This window comes from Apus apus, chromosome 3 (assembly GCF_020740795.1).
Source record: "Apus apus isolate bApuApu2 chromosome 3, bApuApu2.pri.cur, whole genome shotgun sequence".
Taxonomy (NCBI): domain Eukaryota; kingdom Metazoa; phylum Chordata; class Aves; order Apodiformes; family Apodidae; genus Apus; species Apus apus.
The window spans coordinates 86,436,893-86,453,912 of record NC_067284.1 but is presented as its reverse complement, the minus strand read 5'-3'; the positions used below and the strand labels follow the sequence as shown (position 1 = coordinate 86,453,912).

The 17,020-nt window shown below is 42.6% G+C and overlaps 1 protein-coding gene and 1 long non-coding RNA gene across 4 annotated transcripts in view; one reads left to right on the top strand and one right to left on the bottom strand.

Moving 5' to 3' along the window:
• LOC127382934 (uncharacterized) overlaps positions 1–17,020 on the bottom strand; it is a 128,943-nt gene that overhangs the window by 63,534 nt on the left and 48,389 nt on the right. The gene's annotated exons all lie outside the window — the stretch shown is intronic.
• On the top strand, positions 8,221–10,783 carry MAP10 (microtubule associated protein 10). Its single transcript, XM_051615092.1, has one exon. It carries the CDS (start codon positions 8,234–8,236, stop codon positions 10,619–10,621), a length of 2,388 nt encoding a protein of 795 aa, XP_051471052.1. The 5' UTR covers positions 8,221–8,233; the 3' UTR covers positions 10,622–10,783.

Sequence of the window (17,020 nt, the reverse complement as noted above, 5' to 3'; positions counted from 1 at the left end):
ACTGCAGGCCTTAGAGTGGAGATGAACAAACTGGGAAGACATACAAATTAGAGGATTAGAGAGTGAAATGAAAGCTGCTACAAAGCTGACATCTGTTTTGTGCAGCATGTGTTTCTCACACACAGATTTGAAGTGCAGGAGTAGCACTTTGCTCATCCCTTGCTGAGAACTGCACACAGCCAACCCCTCTAATGTGGGCTGTCCCCATACCCAGCCAGATGCTCTCACACCATTCCAGATCACAGTGTACTCAGGAGAATTAGACTTGTTCCTGTTTAAGATTAGCCTACAAAAGCACAGCTGAGTTTTCAGAAAGTATTTTACCCCCTGCCTGCTTGCAATGATACAGATAGCTTTCAACAGAAGTGAGAAAATGTTGGGGGGAAGGAATCCTCCTCTGACAATTTCAAGTGCTAAGGCCTTCTTGAAAGATGTCATTATAAAGAAATGAATGAACGCATTTGTTAACCTCTGGGAGATTTCAGAGTGGCTTCTATTTTTATCTCTTTTTATCCCTTGAAGGAACTGAGAACTAATATTTGTGATTCCTGACCAAGGATATTAATGTTTTCAAAAAGCTGCCATTCCTTCCAGGGTAGGAAATAGAGTAACCTGTTTGGGTTTTTTCAGTAGTTTGTCTCTCAAAATTAAATTTCTGAGACTGTGTTTCCAGTAAGATGTGCCTGCGGGACCATCCAAACCTTCTATTCCTGTCTAGTTAGTCAGTATCAAGCCTTAACAAATCTGAATGATGTGTGATCAGCTAATACATGTCATAAATACACTTATTTTTCTTTTCTTGCAGTATTTTTGCTATGCTATGTGCTACTGTTTAGTCTGGACTTACAGACAGCCCAGAGACCACAGGTCCATGTAAAGTCATGATATGTGTTTAGTGAAGATAGAATCCTGAGGGGATAAAAAAGAATGAAAAAGTTTTTTCAGAACAGAATAGCTCATGGCTAACTGTTAAATAGGTATCAAACTCTCTGAGTGAAATTATTTGCCTGCCTGGAGCAGAAATATTTCTATTTATAGTTAGGAGAGCAGTAAATCATTAGTCCAGTTACTGGTACATTCATGCCTCATACAAGCATCCACAAATATGAGAAGGCTTTTGAAAAACCATCACCTGCTACTGTAAGACTAGATGAGACTTGTCTAAAACACTGTTGATGTTGCATTTGATGAAGCACATGGGTCACTGCTGAGCACACACTATTACCTTGCCAGAGGCTAGGTCTGTTTGTCAGAGCAACACTTCTGGCCTCCATTGGCCTGAACAGCAAATCATCAGCAGTGGAAATTGAGACTGGAGACCCCATCAAAAGGACACGGCAAAGAGCCCACTTCACAAAGTTATATTAAGGACCCTTCCTTTAAGCAGCAAAGATTTCATTTATACTTTCATTTCAAATTTCACTCTTCTGGACATGAAAACATTACCAGCCTAGTCCCATGCTTTCTCTCTCAGGACTAAGCATGGGCATGAGGACAAGGCACTGCAAACTCTGAGTGCCCTGCGACAGAAAGAGGGCAGGCTTGAATTTTCAGGATTTTTTTTTCTTCATTATTTCCCCTGCAAAATTAAAATAAGCAATTTAAAGGCAAATTTTAATTAGCATATTGAGGGCAGTTTATTATTTATGAGATGGAAATCAGGATTCTGGATGACTGAACTCATTAAAGACCATTTGGAATAGTTCCCATCTATTTCTTCCATGGTACCCACACAACAAATAATTCACACTTTAATTAATGCCATGTCTTCCCAAACAATACATGCTTCCGACAGGAACTGTTCAAATAGGAAATGTATGAAACTGCACTGAAATAGCAATAAGCTTAAAATACATACCAGCAAAATCAGGAAACTTTGTGTTAGGGCAATCACAGCTGCCTTAGCTGAACTTGCTGGACCAAAGGCACTCCTGAATTAGCTCAGAGAAGGTCAGGGGAGTTAGACAAAGGGGGAGTTTGGCCAACCAGGCCTCTGCATGGGCACAGCTCTCATTTGACCTTGTGTCAGGGGCTTACAACAGACAGCACTCTGCCTTTCTGCCCACACAGATGGTATAACACAGGAGAAACAAGCTTATTTTCTTCCCTAGCTGTAGCCCACAGGGCTATTTGCATAGCAGTGAATTAAATACTTTTCCAGCATTGCAACTACCTGTGAAAATCTCCTGCAGGCATAGCTATGCTCTACAGGAGTGCATATGGAGTGCAGCCCTGGGATCCCCTAGACGGGGCCAGCAGAGGAACCAGCAGCAAGACAGCTGTGTCAGCACAGCTCTCTGCCTGGACGAGCCCTCTCAAGAGGTGGGGAGATAATTAGCTCAGGCAGGCTGCCACATTTTCAGTGCCTAAGAGCCCTGCATGGCAACACAGTGAGCTACGCAGATGTTCTGGCCTTTTATAGACTCTCCCCTTGTGCCATAGTGCCCACTCCTGAAATGCAGGAAGGATCTGGTTTGGTCTTGCAATAAGGAATTGCCCACTTCCAGTCACTCTTCACTGCCTGTGAAGGGCTGGTGGCCTCAACACCATGCTGCAGCACTCCATTTCAGGGGCAAGCAAAACAATCCTGATAGCCACTTGCCATCACTCACTGGGACAGGAGCCCATGAACCTGGCAGGGATATTTTGTGCTTTGTGCATCTCAGAGATTTGTTCCCTGCCATCAGTACTTATCCATTCAGCATGTCTATGAAACACTGGTTGTATCTTACAAGAGGAACTCTGGCACAGTGAAATTAGATCTTCCCAGGGAAACCTATGCCAAGAGGGAGTTGAAGCTAGATGTCTGGATTCCCACATTTATCATCCTAAAACACAGCTTATTCTTTTTTTTTTTTTTCCTAATTGGTAAAGCAACATAACAGGCCAGGATTTTGCCCTGTCCATACATTTCAGTTTTACATCACAGCCACCACTGTGGTGACTAAGAGTCAGCAAGTTACGGACATTAGCACGATGCCAGTGGGAAATATTCCACGCCTGCTGCCCGGCAGAGTACCAGTAAGGACAGAAGCTTGAAGGGCTGAAATGTATCAGAAAGATAGCATGGTTGAGATCCCTCAAAAAAAGCTGTTAGCCAAGAAGAGGACCTCATCTTTAGAGTGGAAATTCCACTGCCAGGCAATCCAGGGACAAATATTCATTAGAGAGTCATCTCTCTCACAGTCTGCCTTACTGAACCATGGGATTGCCACCATGTCTCCTTGGAGAACAAGAAGGCACGTCAAAAAAACAGTGCTAATTTTCTCCTCTTTTTGAGACCTCCACAAGCAGCTTCATACCTTCCATTCACTAAGTAGGATGGAATATTTCTGCCCCTTTCCCACTAGGCACTTGAGTGTCACTCAGCCTCATGAGGAGGATATGGTCCAGCTCTGCATAACAACAGCTTGGTTCTTTCTGTTTTCCTCTCTCTAAAGTACAGCTTCCAAAGCAGTCAAATTGATTTTAATTTTATTTTAAAAAGAAAAAGAGAAACAGAGGTTGAAAAAGTGCGGTGAACAAAACAGCTGTACTGTAAACCTCTGAAAAAAACATACTTTACAATGCTAATTATGACAGATTAAACAATTAATGTCATGAGTGTGACGGTACAATGCACACAATATGAACTCCAATTCCTACTCAAATATTTGCAGACATCTCCATTTTATATTTTTATTTTAATGAAATCTCATATAACTATTGAATTGACTTTACAAACCATCCTGAGGCTCACAAGAGCTTTCGCTTTCAGAAGCTCTGTCAGATATTTGAACTGTAATTTGCCCCCAGGGGCTCCCAGCTTGAGCTAGAGGAATGCTTCAAATGTAGCTTTTTAGGAGGTGGCAAGTCTGAAAAATCACTGCCTGCAGAGAGAATGCTAAACCCTGAGAGGGGCTGAGGGCCTATCCTGCTCTACAGTTACAGCAGTAATAATAAGGACCCCCACACCTTGAAGAAAACTTTTGATACAGATTGTCTCTGCTTCTCAAACACATGCACACAACTGCACTGCTGTGTGATTAAGCTGTCCTCTTTGGATGTCTAAGCACCTGGAGTCCTTTTGTCATTGAGTACATATGTGTATGACAAGTATAGGCTGCAACCACAAAGCCAAAGAAAATAAATTGATCCCTTTGAGAACTTTCCAAGAGCTTCCCAGCTATTGGACGGGGAGTAACACAATTTAAACAATGATACATTGATTAATGCTAAATGATAGTATGTGAACCCATGGGTTTTCCATTAATACCAAATGAGTGCAGGATGGTTTCTATAAAATAAAAGGCAATACTGATGGTAAAGCCTCCATGTGCTAATGACACTCAGTTATTTAAGGAAATTGGCTTTGCATGTTGCTTGGCATCATGCAAAGAATATTCAATGGGCTGAATCCTGAGCTTGACCCTTTCACTATTGTTTTGTTTTAAGCAAAAATGTCTATTGGCTTTAATAAGAAGCTTTAAAAATAAAGGAAATCACCTCAAATGTGACCCTTGTGGGTATGTCTTATTGTCATGTTCAATACAGTTGGCTAAGCTCCTTGTATTTGTGACATCCTGCTTCCTGCTGGCTCTCACAATGTCATTCTCACTCAAATATCTGCCAGATTTTCCCATGTTTCCTTTAAGTGTCTGCTTGGACTGAGTTTCCCCAGATCCAAGAAAGATGATGAGGGCTGCTCAGTACAGAAGGTGAAGCTATGTTTTGCTGCAGTCCCATTAATCCTTGAAGAAATTTGGAATCAGAAAGCAAGCTGGCCTGGGTTGTATTTCCAAGCTGGCTGTGAAAGCCACGAATTCACACGTATCTTAGAGGCCAACCATTTTTCGCCCCCTGAGGTAATGAGAAAACGATCTTTTATGCCACCCCTGCTGACTTTCCAGACATAACTGCCATAAGCCTTAACTCTCACCACCCTGAGAAAGTAAAACACTAAGGACAGCAGTGAAATTGTTAAAACAGACTGGTGTTTGCCAAATGGAGAAGGGTCACACAACTAGGTAAATAATGTTTATTTTAACACTTCCAAAGTCTGCTAAAGACAGTAGAGAATGAAAATAAATGTGAGAGGTACCATGCTGAAGTAAGAGGAGTTAACAAGCTTCTTTAGAGTAGTAACACAATGGAGGATCTGAGTAAGTTCTGTACCAGCTGTTCTGACCACCCAGCTGATGGAACACTTTGTGGACAGGAGGGTACACCCTGAGAAGTGGGGAGAAACCACAGTGTCCTTCATTTTGATGGATGTCAACATGCCTGTGCCAATAACACCATTGCAACTGTTCCTAGACTGCTCCCTACATTCACTAGATCTGGGTCAGCACAAAATCAAGGCTCATGAAGTAGAATTTGGACACAGGAAAGAGCCAAGCTCCCAAAGCTCTGCACAACATACAGAAACATATGCAAACAGCAATGTCTGAAGAATGTAACATTCTCATCTGACTTTATTCCTTTTCAAAACCTTTTCTAGATTATTCAAGAGATAAGCCTAAATGTATTGCAAAAACTGAAAATCCTTTGCTCTGTATATTATAATTTTTCATTTTTTCTGAACTGAAAAAAGAGAGTTCATGAAAACAGCGAGTTTGCAAATGCTGCCATCCTTATTCTTGGATTTCTTCCTGTTTATTGCCCTTTCGCAAGTGGCTGACTCAACAGATAACTGAGAAAAGACTAAATAAGTCTTCTCTGGGTGGCATTTTAAGCTGGAGTATTTTAAGAACTGCTATTATGTTGCAGCTGAATATTCCAGCAGACTGTCTGACCTCCTTCTGAATCAGAGTGCCACTAAGCTAAATATTTGCACTAATTCCAAGCATGACCCTAGAGATTCTGCACAGAGAAGAGCAATTTTATATGCAGGTGAACAATGGCTCTTTACTGCAGCACTTGATCTGTAAAAATGCAATCTTCAGCACAACACCAGAATAAGAAGATTTAATTGTAGATCTAGCAAATTCCAGGTTATTTGGGATTTTTTTTAAAGTCATATTTCTACATTCATAAACAGGTATATAACTGCACAGAGAACTCTCCTTGTCTAGAGATATCAATACATCTGAAATTTTACAGAAATTCAGGACAAAAGAAGGCATTTCATAGACTTCAAAAGATATATTTGAACCAAAGTTGCTGATTGTTTGGTTTAGAATGTTTTGAAATTAAATGTTAGTACTTCAAACATACAAATAAGGTCAGTGAAAGACTTCACTGAATCAGCAAGACTCCTCAGTCTTTCAGGAAAACAAAAACAAAAACAAAAACAAACAAACAAACAAACAAAACCAACCTGAAGCCTAGTTCTAAGAAAGGAGGACTGAAGAGATTGCTCTGAGAAGAATCACAGCTATTTTAAAAGGATTGTTAAATGCAACCAATGCAGATCCCAATATGTACCTGCTGTATTTGGGACAGAAGCAGGTAATGAAACTTCGCCCCATAACCCTGCCTCTCGGAGGCATCTCTGTTTTCTAAATCATTCCTACAACACATGCAGTCTAAAGAAGTGTTATCACAAGTCTCCTTAAAATGGTAGTTAGTAGGAACTAGGAAAGAAAAACTACTTTTTCTAACTTGAAACTCAACAACAAAATGTTGTTTTCCATTTATTTGGAAGAGAAGTGTGCTCTTGTGACAAGAAGATTGACTTAATAAAACACACCAACAGGAAAAAAAAATAAAATTTATACCCCTTTCTATTTAAATAATTGTTTTTTCAGTAGCTCACTGACTGATCTTACAAAGCTTATTAACACTCTGAGTTTTCACAAGTATTCAGTAATATTTATTTATATTGTCTGTGCAGAATGACATGAATGGGGCCAATTTTTTGAGACATGAAGCTAAAAATTGCAGATTCACATTGAACTCTTGGGAATGCAGAGGCTCAACATCTTAACACAACACTCTGGCTCCACCATAATTTACTCCCTAACTTCAGCCACAGTTAACACACACAAAGACATGTCTCTTGCCTACATAGATTGGAAGTTTCAAAATTAAGAGGACAGAAATCTTGGACTAAATGTCATAGCCACATTATGCCCATGTAAAATGGGCAGAATGCCTATGCGTTGTCTTCCCGTGGGATCTCGAGACCAACTATTTGAGCACGGTTAAATATGTCTGTCACTTCCCGTGTATCAGGGGGTCTTCTCTTCAATCTTCCTTTGTGGAGAATGACAACTAAACTCTCAGGCCCTCCTGGGGTGGGAATGGGCTGGAGGAAAAGTAAACACAAGGAAAGCAGATGACTGATGGCAGGAGAGGAATGTGGCAGCAAAACGGACCCGCCATTTGTTTTGCCTGCAACAATGTCAGTACAATGGCAACACCCTCGATGGCAGAGGATTTGCAGCTCTTACGACTCATGCGCTCAGAGTAAAGGCAGTGAAGATACAGAGGACTTAATTATTTCCTTCTTAAGCCCTGGGCACAATTCAGAGGTCAAACTCCTTAAAGGTCTTCTCAGATGTAACAGCTAATGAAAGGTAACCTTGAAGTAATAATGGTCAAGGGACCTGACCAACAGTGAAGTGTTGGGTTCTTTAAGCATTTCCTGCTCGTTTCTGCTTTTCTAAAAATGACTCTGATTCGGCAGAGGAAAGGGCAAAAAAGGAGGGAATAAAGAGAACAAGGGGAGAGGGGATTCATCTTTGTGTTAGTTCATTCCCTGGTGGGAACTGGTGAGGGTGTAATTTTAACTGGACGTGATTGCTTTAGGATACATCGTTTTGGAGTCAACTTTCTAATTGAACAAAACCGTTTTCTTGCCGGCTCGGAAAGCGTTTGCTGTGCCTGTGGCAAAGAGGCTCTGGCGCAATGGAAGCGCAGTGAAAGCGAGAAGAAGGGCAGCCCCTCGCCAGGCAAGAGGTGAGCCCTGGAGCTCTCCACACCCACAGGAAGACCGGACAGAAAACAGGATTTTCTCGACGCGTCTCCAAGGCACTCAGGGATCACGGGAACGTTAAATACGAAGAGGTGACACTTACAACGGACTAGAAGAATGTAATCACGACAGAACCACACATTTTGAAACCTCAGCCCCTCGCGGCGGAGAGACCCCTCAGCACGCAGGCCTCGGCCCAGCCCGGCCCGCCTCGGGGCGCTGCCGGGGGGACTACAACTCCCAAGGTCCTTTGCGAGGGCGCGGCGCTGCGGGCCCCGTGAGACCGCGCTCTCGCGAGAGAGCGGCAGCCCCGCGCGGCCGGCGGGGCGGGCGGCCATGGCGGCGCTGCTGGCGCTGGAGCTGCGGGTGGAGGCGGTGCGGGTGTCGGCGCCGGGCCCCGCGCTCCGCCCGGCCGTGGCGCTGCGCCTGCTGGACTTCCCCACGCTCCTGCTGCGCCCCGCCGCCGCCGCGCCGCCCCTGCGGCCCGGCCGGGTCTTCCCTTTCGGCCGCGGCAAGCGCTGCGTGTTCCGCTGGAGCCGGGGCTCGCTGCAGGCCGCGCTTCGCCGCCAGCCGCTCCGCGCCCTGCTGCTGGCGCTGCCCGCCGGCTCCGCCCCGCAGCCCCCGCGCCTCCTCGGCAGCTGCAGCGTCCCCCTGGCCCTCGCTGCCGCGGAGCTGCTGCAGCGGCCCGGGGCGCCTGCCTCCTGCGGCCGCCGCGGCTGCTTCCTGCTGCGGGACTCTGCGGGCCGGCCCGTCGGGGAGCTGATCCTGGGCTACCGCCTCAGCAGGCTGGAGGCTGGTGAGGAGACGCCCACCCCGACCCCCGCCGGCCCCCGCGCGGCCCCGCCGCCTGCCGAGCCGCCTGCCGCCCCCCCTGAGCCGGGGAGCGAGGAGGAGGACGACGGGGAGGAGCTGGGGGGCAACATCTTCTGCCCTCCCGTGCTGTATTACAGCCCTGAGCCTGCTGGGCCTCGTCTGCCTCCAGCGGCAGCGGCCACGGGGAAGTGGCAGCGTGTCGAGGCCTGGAGACCACAGGAGAAAGACGAGGGCCAGAGCCCCCCACGCCCCAGCGCTGGGCCCTCGCTCCTGCACCGCGCCAGCCCTCAACAGCTCCACAGCACCCTGGGGCAGCTGCCGCTACTTAGCGCCCTGCTGGCGGAGCTGTCGGTGGTCACCCACAGCGCTGTGCCTGCTGCTGTCCACCCTCATCTGGCCTGGCTCTACCAGGCCCCGGGGGGTGGTGGCATGGCTGCACAGCCCCCCAGCCACTCTGCCCTGAAGCCTGTGCAGGCAGCAGTGGAGCCAGGTGGGAACAGTGGAGCTGCCAGCCCTCAGTTCAAGAAAGGTTTACAAGAGGCCACCTCACCAGGACCTTCTTGGGCTGGGAAAGAACGTAAGAAAGCTGTAGCCCAGGAAGAGACAGAGTTTGAAAGGCCCTGCAAAGCTAAAGAAAACAGACCACCCAGAAGGAAACTGTTGTATGGCCTAACAAATACACTGAGGCTACGGCTGCAGAAGACCAACCCTGATAAGCTGGTAATTCATGAAAGGAGAGAGCAGTACAGGAAGAAGCAAATGGAGATGCTGAAGAAAAGTCCTTTATCCAAAAGAAAGCTTCACAGAAACTCTGGAGAACAGAATGTGGATTCTTACAGGCATTGTAGCAAGAGAGACAATTCTGAGCAGAATAATCAGTTTCATAAAGCTACTGAGACTCCCTTACAAAACGGTGCTCTCAGAGAGTACATTTCCATGACAGATGTGTCCTCTGACCTGCAGAAACAGGCTACTGAAAGTCTAGGAAAGAATGATGAAATTGTAAGCAAGGAATGTCCATATCAAGTAACTACAGCCCCCTTTGTGGATGAATCTGTATTAAAATCTGCTCAGAAGGAAAAGTATGGAAAAACCATTCTCTCAGCAGCTTTTCCATCAGATGCTAATGCAAAGGGAAGTAACGAGGAAGGATTAAAAAACATGGTGCATGATGATGTGTCTGTTGTGAGCAATCATAAACCAAGCCCCAGCAGGAGTGCTGAAAACAGCTCTGAATTCAAATACTCTGATGACTTCATTGCTAGTCCTGAGAACACAGTTTATTCAGATGATTTCACCAGTGCTGAGTGTACAGGCAAAGAATCAGAAGCTCTTGACAACAATCCTGAATGTCTGTGGCTTGAAAGCCCAAGACGAGGTTGGTCAGAATCAGAGCCTGAATCCACCAGGTCCAGAATTTCAAAGATAAGTCAAAGAGCTGAAAGTACTTCCGATCTTTTGCCCATTCCTTCAGCTTCATCTCCAGTCCAGTCTTTAAAGAGAAACCATGACTTAAAAAGCACCAAGAGAACTAGTGAATCTGTTGATTCACTTAACCTTGCTCAAATAGAGGAATCGTTAGTAGATGAAGAGCAGGAAGCCCAACAGATCAGTAAGGAAAAGAGCAGGGGTGATCAGCACATTGAACAAGTATCTACACTGAGAAGCAAACAAATTAGCTCTGATACTGGTCTGAATGTAGGAAAGGGGCAGACCTCTGCAGGAAAAAGCCAGCCAGTAACTCCAGTTAGCTCTTACTTGCCATCTGACGTGTCTGATCTTGAACTTGGTGTCCTGGAAAACAGTATGTCAGACAAAGAGGATGATTTTCTGGGAAAACTCTGTGTTCCTAATCAATACAAAGACATCAGTGAACTTGTAATAAGCAAGCTTCCGGGATACACAATGTAATTAAAAGTTCTCACTGTCTGATTTAAGATAAGATATTTAAACTTTATAAGGCCTGTTACATTTAGCTACAATATATACAAGTTAATTTAAGCCTTTATCATGCACATGTAAGACATTGGTAAATTTACTTTAGAGTTTTTAAAAATAAAGTGCTATTTTAATCTCTAACAAGTGGCTTTTAAGTGGTACCTACTGCGTGACTTCAGTGTTAGTATCGTAACACAAAAGTAATCAGCACAAGAAACAATTTGCTGTTGAAACCAGAAGACAAGCAGCGACTGCAGTCAGTGCACACAGAACTTGTCCATGGTAGAAGTAATGCCACACTAGAGAAACAGCCAAGTACAAAACAGCATTCCTAACTGAACATTTAAGTTTTTATCCCTCATAAAAATAGTTCCATGCTTCATTTTCATTACAAATAGTTACTTAAAAAATAGTCACAGCCAGTAACAGTACAGACTTCCATCCGCTCATCTGTATAATGATGTATTTGTTTCACTGTTGTGTCACTAAATACAGTGCCCAGAACTACATGAGCCCTTTTAGAGTTTCTTCGGCTTAAGTTTCTCATTTAAGTCAGATTTTCACAATTTATTATAAAATAGTTTAAGAATTATTATTGACAGTAAGTCTATATAATTGGGGAGAGCTTTGAGAGGTTGATGAAGTTACTTGACCTTGAAGACTAAGGGTGTGCAGAGTAGGGAAGAGTGCAGTGAATTTGCAACGCTTCGCAACTCCCTGATTGCATTTTCTGACACTGGGGAAAGGGAGGGGTCAGCACCCACAGCCCAGAAACCCTGAACAAGTGCACGTATTACATCATGATTTAAGGATTTGAGATAATGAAGAATGTGCCACATCCCCTTTTCTGTTCCGTTGGTTAAACTACCATCTGATGTTAGCTTTTGATTCCTGGTTTGGTTTTTATGACTTACTAAACAGTGATCAAACGATCACTGAACTTAATGACTGCGTTTAACTGCTGAGGTTTTTTTAGAGCCCATATGCCTGTTACAAATTTTAGAGACGTTCTTTGACTTGAATCTAAAGAGAACTCAAAGTTCCTGCTTTCCTTTCTAGGTCCCTTTGTCCCTATTTTCCACTCTATTTGAGTAGTTAAGTCTCCTTTGCCATCTTTACATTATTCCTAACTATCCCATTATTTAGGACATTTATCCTGAAGGTTAAATGACAGACTTACCAACTCCCCTTTTCCTTGTACTTTACAATCAGACTTCTTTCCCCAGCTTTTTAATTTCACACTGTAGTTCTCCATATGGTTACTGCAAGAGCCTGTGTTTACACTTTTTAACATCTTGGAGGTATTTTTTTTTATTTCCATCCTATGATGTGTTTATTTTGTGGGAATGACAATACCTCTCCTATTTAAAGTACTAACATCTGTGAGGATTATTCAAGTATCTGGTGTTGATTCTGAGAACACCACTACTAATATTGTTAATCTAAAGGTAAGCAGCTGAAATTATCCATGTATCAAAGGAAACTCTGGGCAGAGCGATTTTTAAGTGTTATTTAGGGTCTCTGTTTCATCAGCTCAAATTCCAGATCAATATGTATTTTTTCCTTTTTTCTTCTAATGCCATGGACTTCTTTGATACACATGGATTTAGACTGCCATTTATACATGGCAGTAATTCTGATTTTCTTGATGGAATAAGATCTTTGCAACACTCCAGGCCTGGGGAAGTGTGGCTGGAAAGCTGTCTGGCAGAAAAGCACCTGGGGGTTCTAATTGACAAGCGGCTGAATATGAGCCAGCAGTGTGCCCAGGTGGCCAAGAAAGCCAATGGCATCCTGGCTTGTATTAGAAATAGTGTGACCAGCAGAAGTAGAGAGGTGATTGTCCCCCTGTACTCAGCACTGGTGAGGCCACACCTGGAGTATTGCGTCCAGTTTTGGGCACCTCAATTTAAGAGACATATTGAGGTGCTGGAGCGAGTACAGAGGAGGGCAATGAAGCTGGTGAAGGGCCTAGAGAATAAATCTTACGAAGAACACTTGAAGGAGCTGGGAGTGTTTAGTTTGAGGATGAGGATGAGGGGAGACCTCATCAGTCTCTACAGCTACCTGAAAGGTCATTGTAGAGAGGTTGGTGCTGGTCTCTTCTCACAGGTAATTAATGACAGAACAAGAGGGAATGGCTCAAGATGCAACAGGGGAGGTTTAGACTGGACATTAGGAAAAATTTTATCACAGAAAGAGTGGTTAGACACTGGAATAGGCTGCCTAGGGAGGTGGTTGAGTCACCATACCTGGATGTGTTTAAGATTTGTTTAGATGTGGTGTTGGTGGATATGGTTTAGGGGAGAACTTTGTAGAGGAGGGATGATGGTTGGACTCGGTGACCCCAAGGGTTTTTTCCAACCTGAATAGTTCTATGATTCTATGATATTGCTGCCCGAATATTTTTACTGTGTGGCTATTTAAATGAGTTGCTAACACTAAGAACCCATGATTTGAAGATCACCTAAGACAAGTTAATTTGTAAAATAAAGTTTATTTTCAACCCAACATGGGTTGAAACTCTGGGCAAATTCCCAGTCTTTTTTCTGTTCCCTATCCCACCTTCACTTTGCAATTTCCAGAAGCAAATACTGTAGGAACAATAAATAAATCAGCTCAAATAAAACTGAACTTAATGCTTCGCTTTAAGTCCCAAACCAATAAATAAACTCTTAGATACACGGATTAGTTATCTTCAGAATTTATTACTCTAAAAAAAAAAATTGCTCTGTCTTTTAAATAGTCACTTCAGTGTCCTATTTATTAAAGTCAATTTAGATAGCCAGTACTATATAACCAATGGTGCAACAGGAAGAGTAGGATACCAAATATTGACAGTTTGGGTCACGTTACCCCTTCTACTGTAATGTTTTTATGTTAAGTAGTTCTGATCAGTCATTACTCAGTCAGTGGCTAGGAACATTTTTAAGAAGGCCCAGCCAGGCATGTGTCCTCCATTTTTTATTCCTCAGTTCTCAGCACTCTGATTAGATTACACAGTTTCTTTTCTGTTTGTGATTTCTCTGATGATAATTCCTACCACCTCTTTTGCAATTTGTAATTCCTTCTTCATTTTGGAAGTCCTTTTTCTCAGCTTTCTGAAATTACATCTAGCCTTGGTAACTATGCAATTGAATTTTTGCACTGACTGACTTGTTCTTACTCCTTTTGTTTTTCTAGGTAGCAGTATTTTATGATTCCTACTACTGTAATTATTTTGTTTCTCTTTGTTTAAGTGCTGCTCAGAGTTAAAAGCTAGTTATTATTTGGAAATCTTTGTGACTTTGCCTTTCTCTTCCCAGCATTTTTCACCAGCATCTACTTTACTGCTTGCTGAGCTTTGATTGTCTAGAAAGAAGTAAAATAATTGAATCTTACATTCACATCCTTAAAAGGTTTTGTTGACTTCTACATGGAGGATCTTCACCAGCTCCTGTGAAATATAATGCTGCTCATTCAGAGCTGCCAAGTGACCATCCAGGACTGTGAACATTTGCCCATGGTTATTAGACATCAGAATTCTCTACATCTCCCAAACCCGGCCTTTAATCCTTTTCTAAAGTTTTTATTTCCAAACTAACCTTTCTTTTAAGATGACTGATGCTACCTCTATGAGAACAGATGCTGGCTTTAATTTAACACGCACTTAGAGCTAATGGCAATCACATCTGCTATAGCTAGTGTTTGCTACCAGGTTGCTGCTTGCATTTTCCATCCTCTCTTTTAGTTGGTCTACTGTTTGATTTTAATTTCAGTTTTGTTCACATTCAGATTCTTCCCTCATTTTAAATTCCTTGCATGTGTGCAGATTTGTTATGTTGAAGTCACCCAGATGAGGTGCAGCTTCACTGTCTTCTTCTTGTTTGGCATTGACATTCACCTGTATTAAACCTTTTTTGTTTTGATGTGGCTTTTGTGATTACACTTGTCTGAATTTTATATAAGAATTGTAATGTAAACTTCCCCTGACTTTATGGAATTGTTTGCATTTTCCCAGAAGAGTAGTCAGTGTTCTCATTTGTTTTTCTAGAGGATTAATTTTAATGTCTTACACTAGAGAAAACAGTATTAATCTTCAGTTCTGCAGAGAGCTCTGCAAGTGACCTACCAATTGTTTAAAATAATATGGCTTGGTAGAGGAAACATTTAAATAACATCTGAAATGATACTCCTTACTCCTAACTAAATTAACATTTAAAGATTGATTCAGGCACAGTTAATTAAAAACCAAAACAAAACACAAAACCAAACAAAACCAAATGAAAAAATCACAAAAACCAAACAAAACACAAAACCAAACAAAAACAAACAAAAAGAAGAAAACAAACAAAACCAAACCCTAAAGGTTAAGTAAAAAAAAAAACTTCAGATGTCTGTTATATATATTTATTCTAATCATAGACATTTTTCAAACATTTTGGGTGATAGCCTAGTAGATTTCCTTCATACATTGCAGTATCTGAGCTAAATCAGGTAAGAATTTGGTTCTCTGTGTATCCACTAACATAAGGTAGCAGATTACCAAAGGGAAGCAAAGGTATTTACACAGTCAAATCCCCTGAAATTCCACAGGTTATTAGTCACCTTGAAAAAGAGGTTGCAGAATAGAAACATCTGCAGAGGTCTTCAGCAGTATTATATCTTGGAATGCAAAAATGTTTTGAAAATAAGGAAAGTCATGCTTCAACAAATACTTTCAGAGACATTTGGAAAGTTTAGTGGCATCATGATTGAAAGTAACTCTCTTGGTGTCAAGAAAGTTCCAGCTCTTTTCCTCTTGTCTTTAACTGTTGGCAGATTCAATATTTTCCCTGTCCCTTATGCTTTGGTACCAGAGTACATAACCTTTTACTCTCCCCTAATTTTCAATCCCACAATGCTGGGGTCATGCTGGTTATTTTTCACAGGATCTCCAGAACCTTATTTCAGAGATCTCCCCCCCAACTCTCAAATCACTCTTGTGCCTTCACTGTGATGCCTCGTCTATTCCAGCTGCTCCTTAACATGTATTTCATGCTATCTCTAGAACTCAGCTTGCCATACTTATCATTAAAAAAAAAATATTCCAAACACTTACCTGACACCTTCCCTGGCTTGTTCTCATCTTTGATACCAAACTGAAGTTCTGCCCATTGTTTGCTGGGCTCTGCTGTCCTCTTCATGCTTCCAAAAACCTTAGTGTCCTACTCTGTGCCCATTTCTATGTAACTCTTAACTTCTTCCATTCTTAAAAAAAAATACTAAAAATCTGGTAATTGCTGCACATCTGTGTTTCCTTGTTTTGTCTCAGTCCTGCTCGTTCTGCCTGTGGGTAGCTGCATTGCTTAGAGTTCTTGTCCACAGGAACGTGCCAGACAGAATTTAAGTCAGAAGCCACTGGGTTGTGGTCTGACCTTCTCTAAATTGCAGTCCTCAATATTTCATCTACCTACTCCTGGCTGCTGATGTCAACACTGGGATATGACTGCACGATTTATAATGCTGATCAAAATGTAATGGCATTTGTAATGAAGGAAACTTCAGGAAACATGCTCAAATGTTGCAACCTAAAACACAATATAAGGGAAGCTCTGATATATCATGGGATGAGGTTTTAATTTTCCTATCTGTAACTAACAAGACCCAGCAATATAATTACTGCATGTAAGAAAATCTAGTTTCTGATTCATAACCATAATTCATAGCCATGCTGCTCTCTTCTGAAACAAAATTAACAGCCTTTTGATTATTGCAAGTCTCTCATCTGCTACTACTCCTGTACTGCTACTTTACAGCCCTCTGAACATTGTGCAGTTTTATTTGTCAAGTGGAATAGATGTATAGGGTTTCTTCAAAACAAGCATCTAACCAGTTTTTCAGTGTCCTTCCACAGAAAGGCAAGAGCCTGAAAGCAAGGTACTTCAGTACTTTTCCTGCATAGCCTTTTTTAGTAACAAAATATTAGAGCAGATCAAAATCTTTTCTCACAAGAAATTTGGTTCATTTCCAACAAGAGCAGCAGATTCAGTAAACCACTGCTTCCATGGTATTCATCACTGTTACAACACTTTAATTGCATCCCTTTTCAAAATTTTTAGCGGTTCACAGAACTGCAGAATGTTAGGGGTTGGAAGGGACCTCTGGAGATCATTGAGTCAGACCCCTCTGCTTGAGCAGGACCACCTAAGGCAGGTCACACAGAAACGCACCCCGATGGGTCTTGAAAGTCTTCAGAGAAGGAGACTTCACAAGCTCCCTGGGGAGCCTGTTCTACTGCTCTGTAATCCTCATAGCAAAGATGTTCTTCCGCATGTTGAGGAGGAACTTCCCATGCTCTAGCTTGCATCTATTGCCTTTTATCCTATCACAGGGCATGACTGAAAAGAGATT

Excerpts from the sequence above, each read along its gene's own strand:
- MAP10 (XM_051615092.1), top strand. The coding sequence starts at position 8,234 with ATGGCGGCGCTGCTGGCGCTGGAGCTGCGGGTGGAGGCGGTGCGGGTG.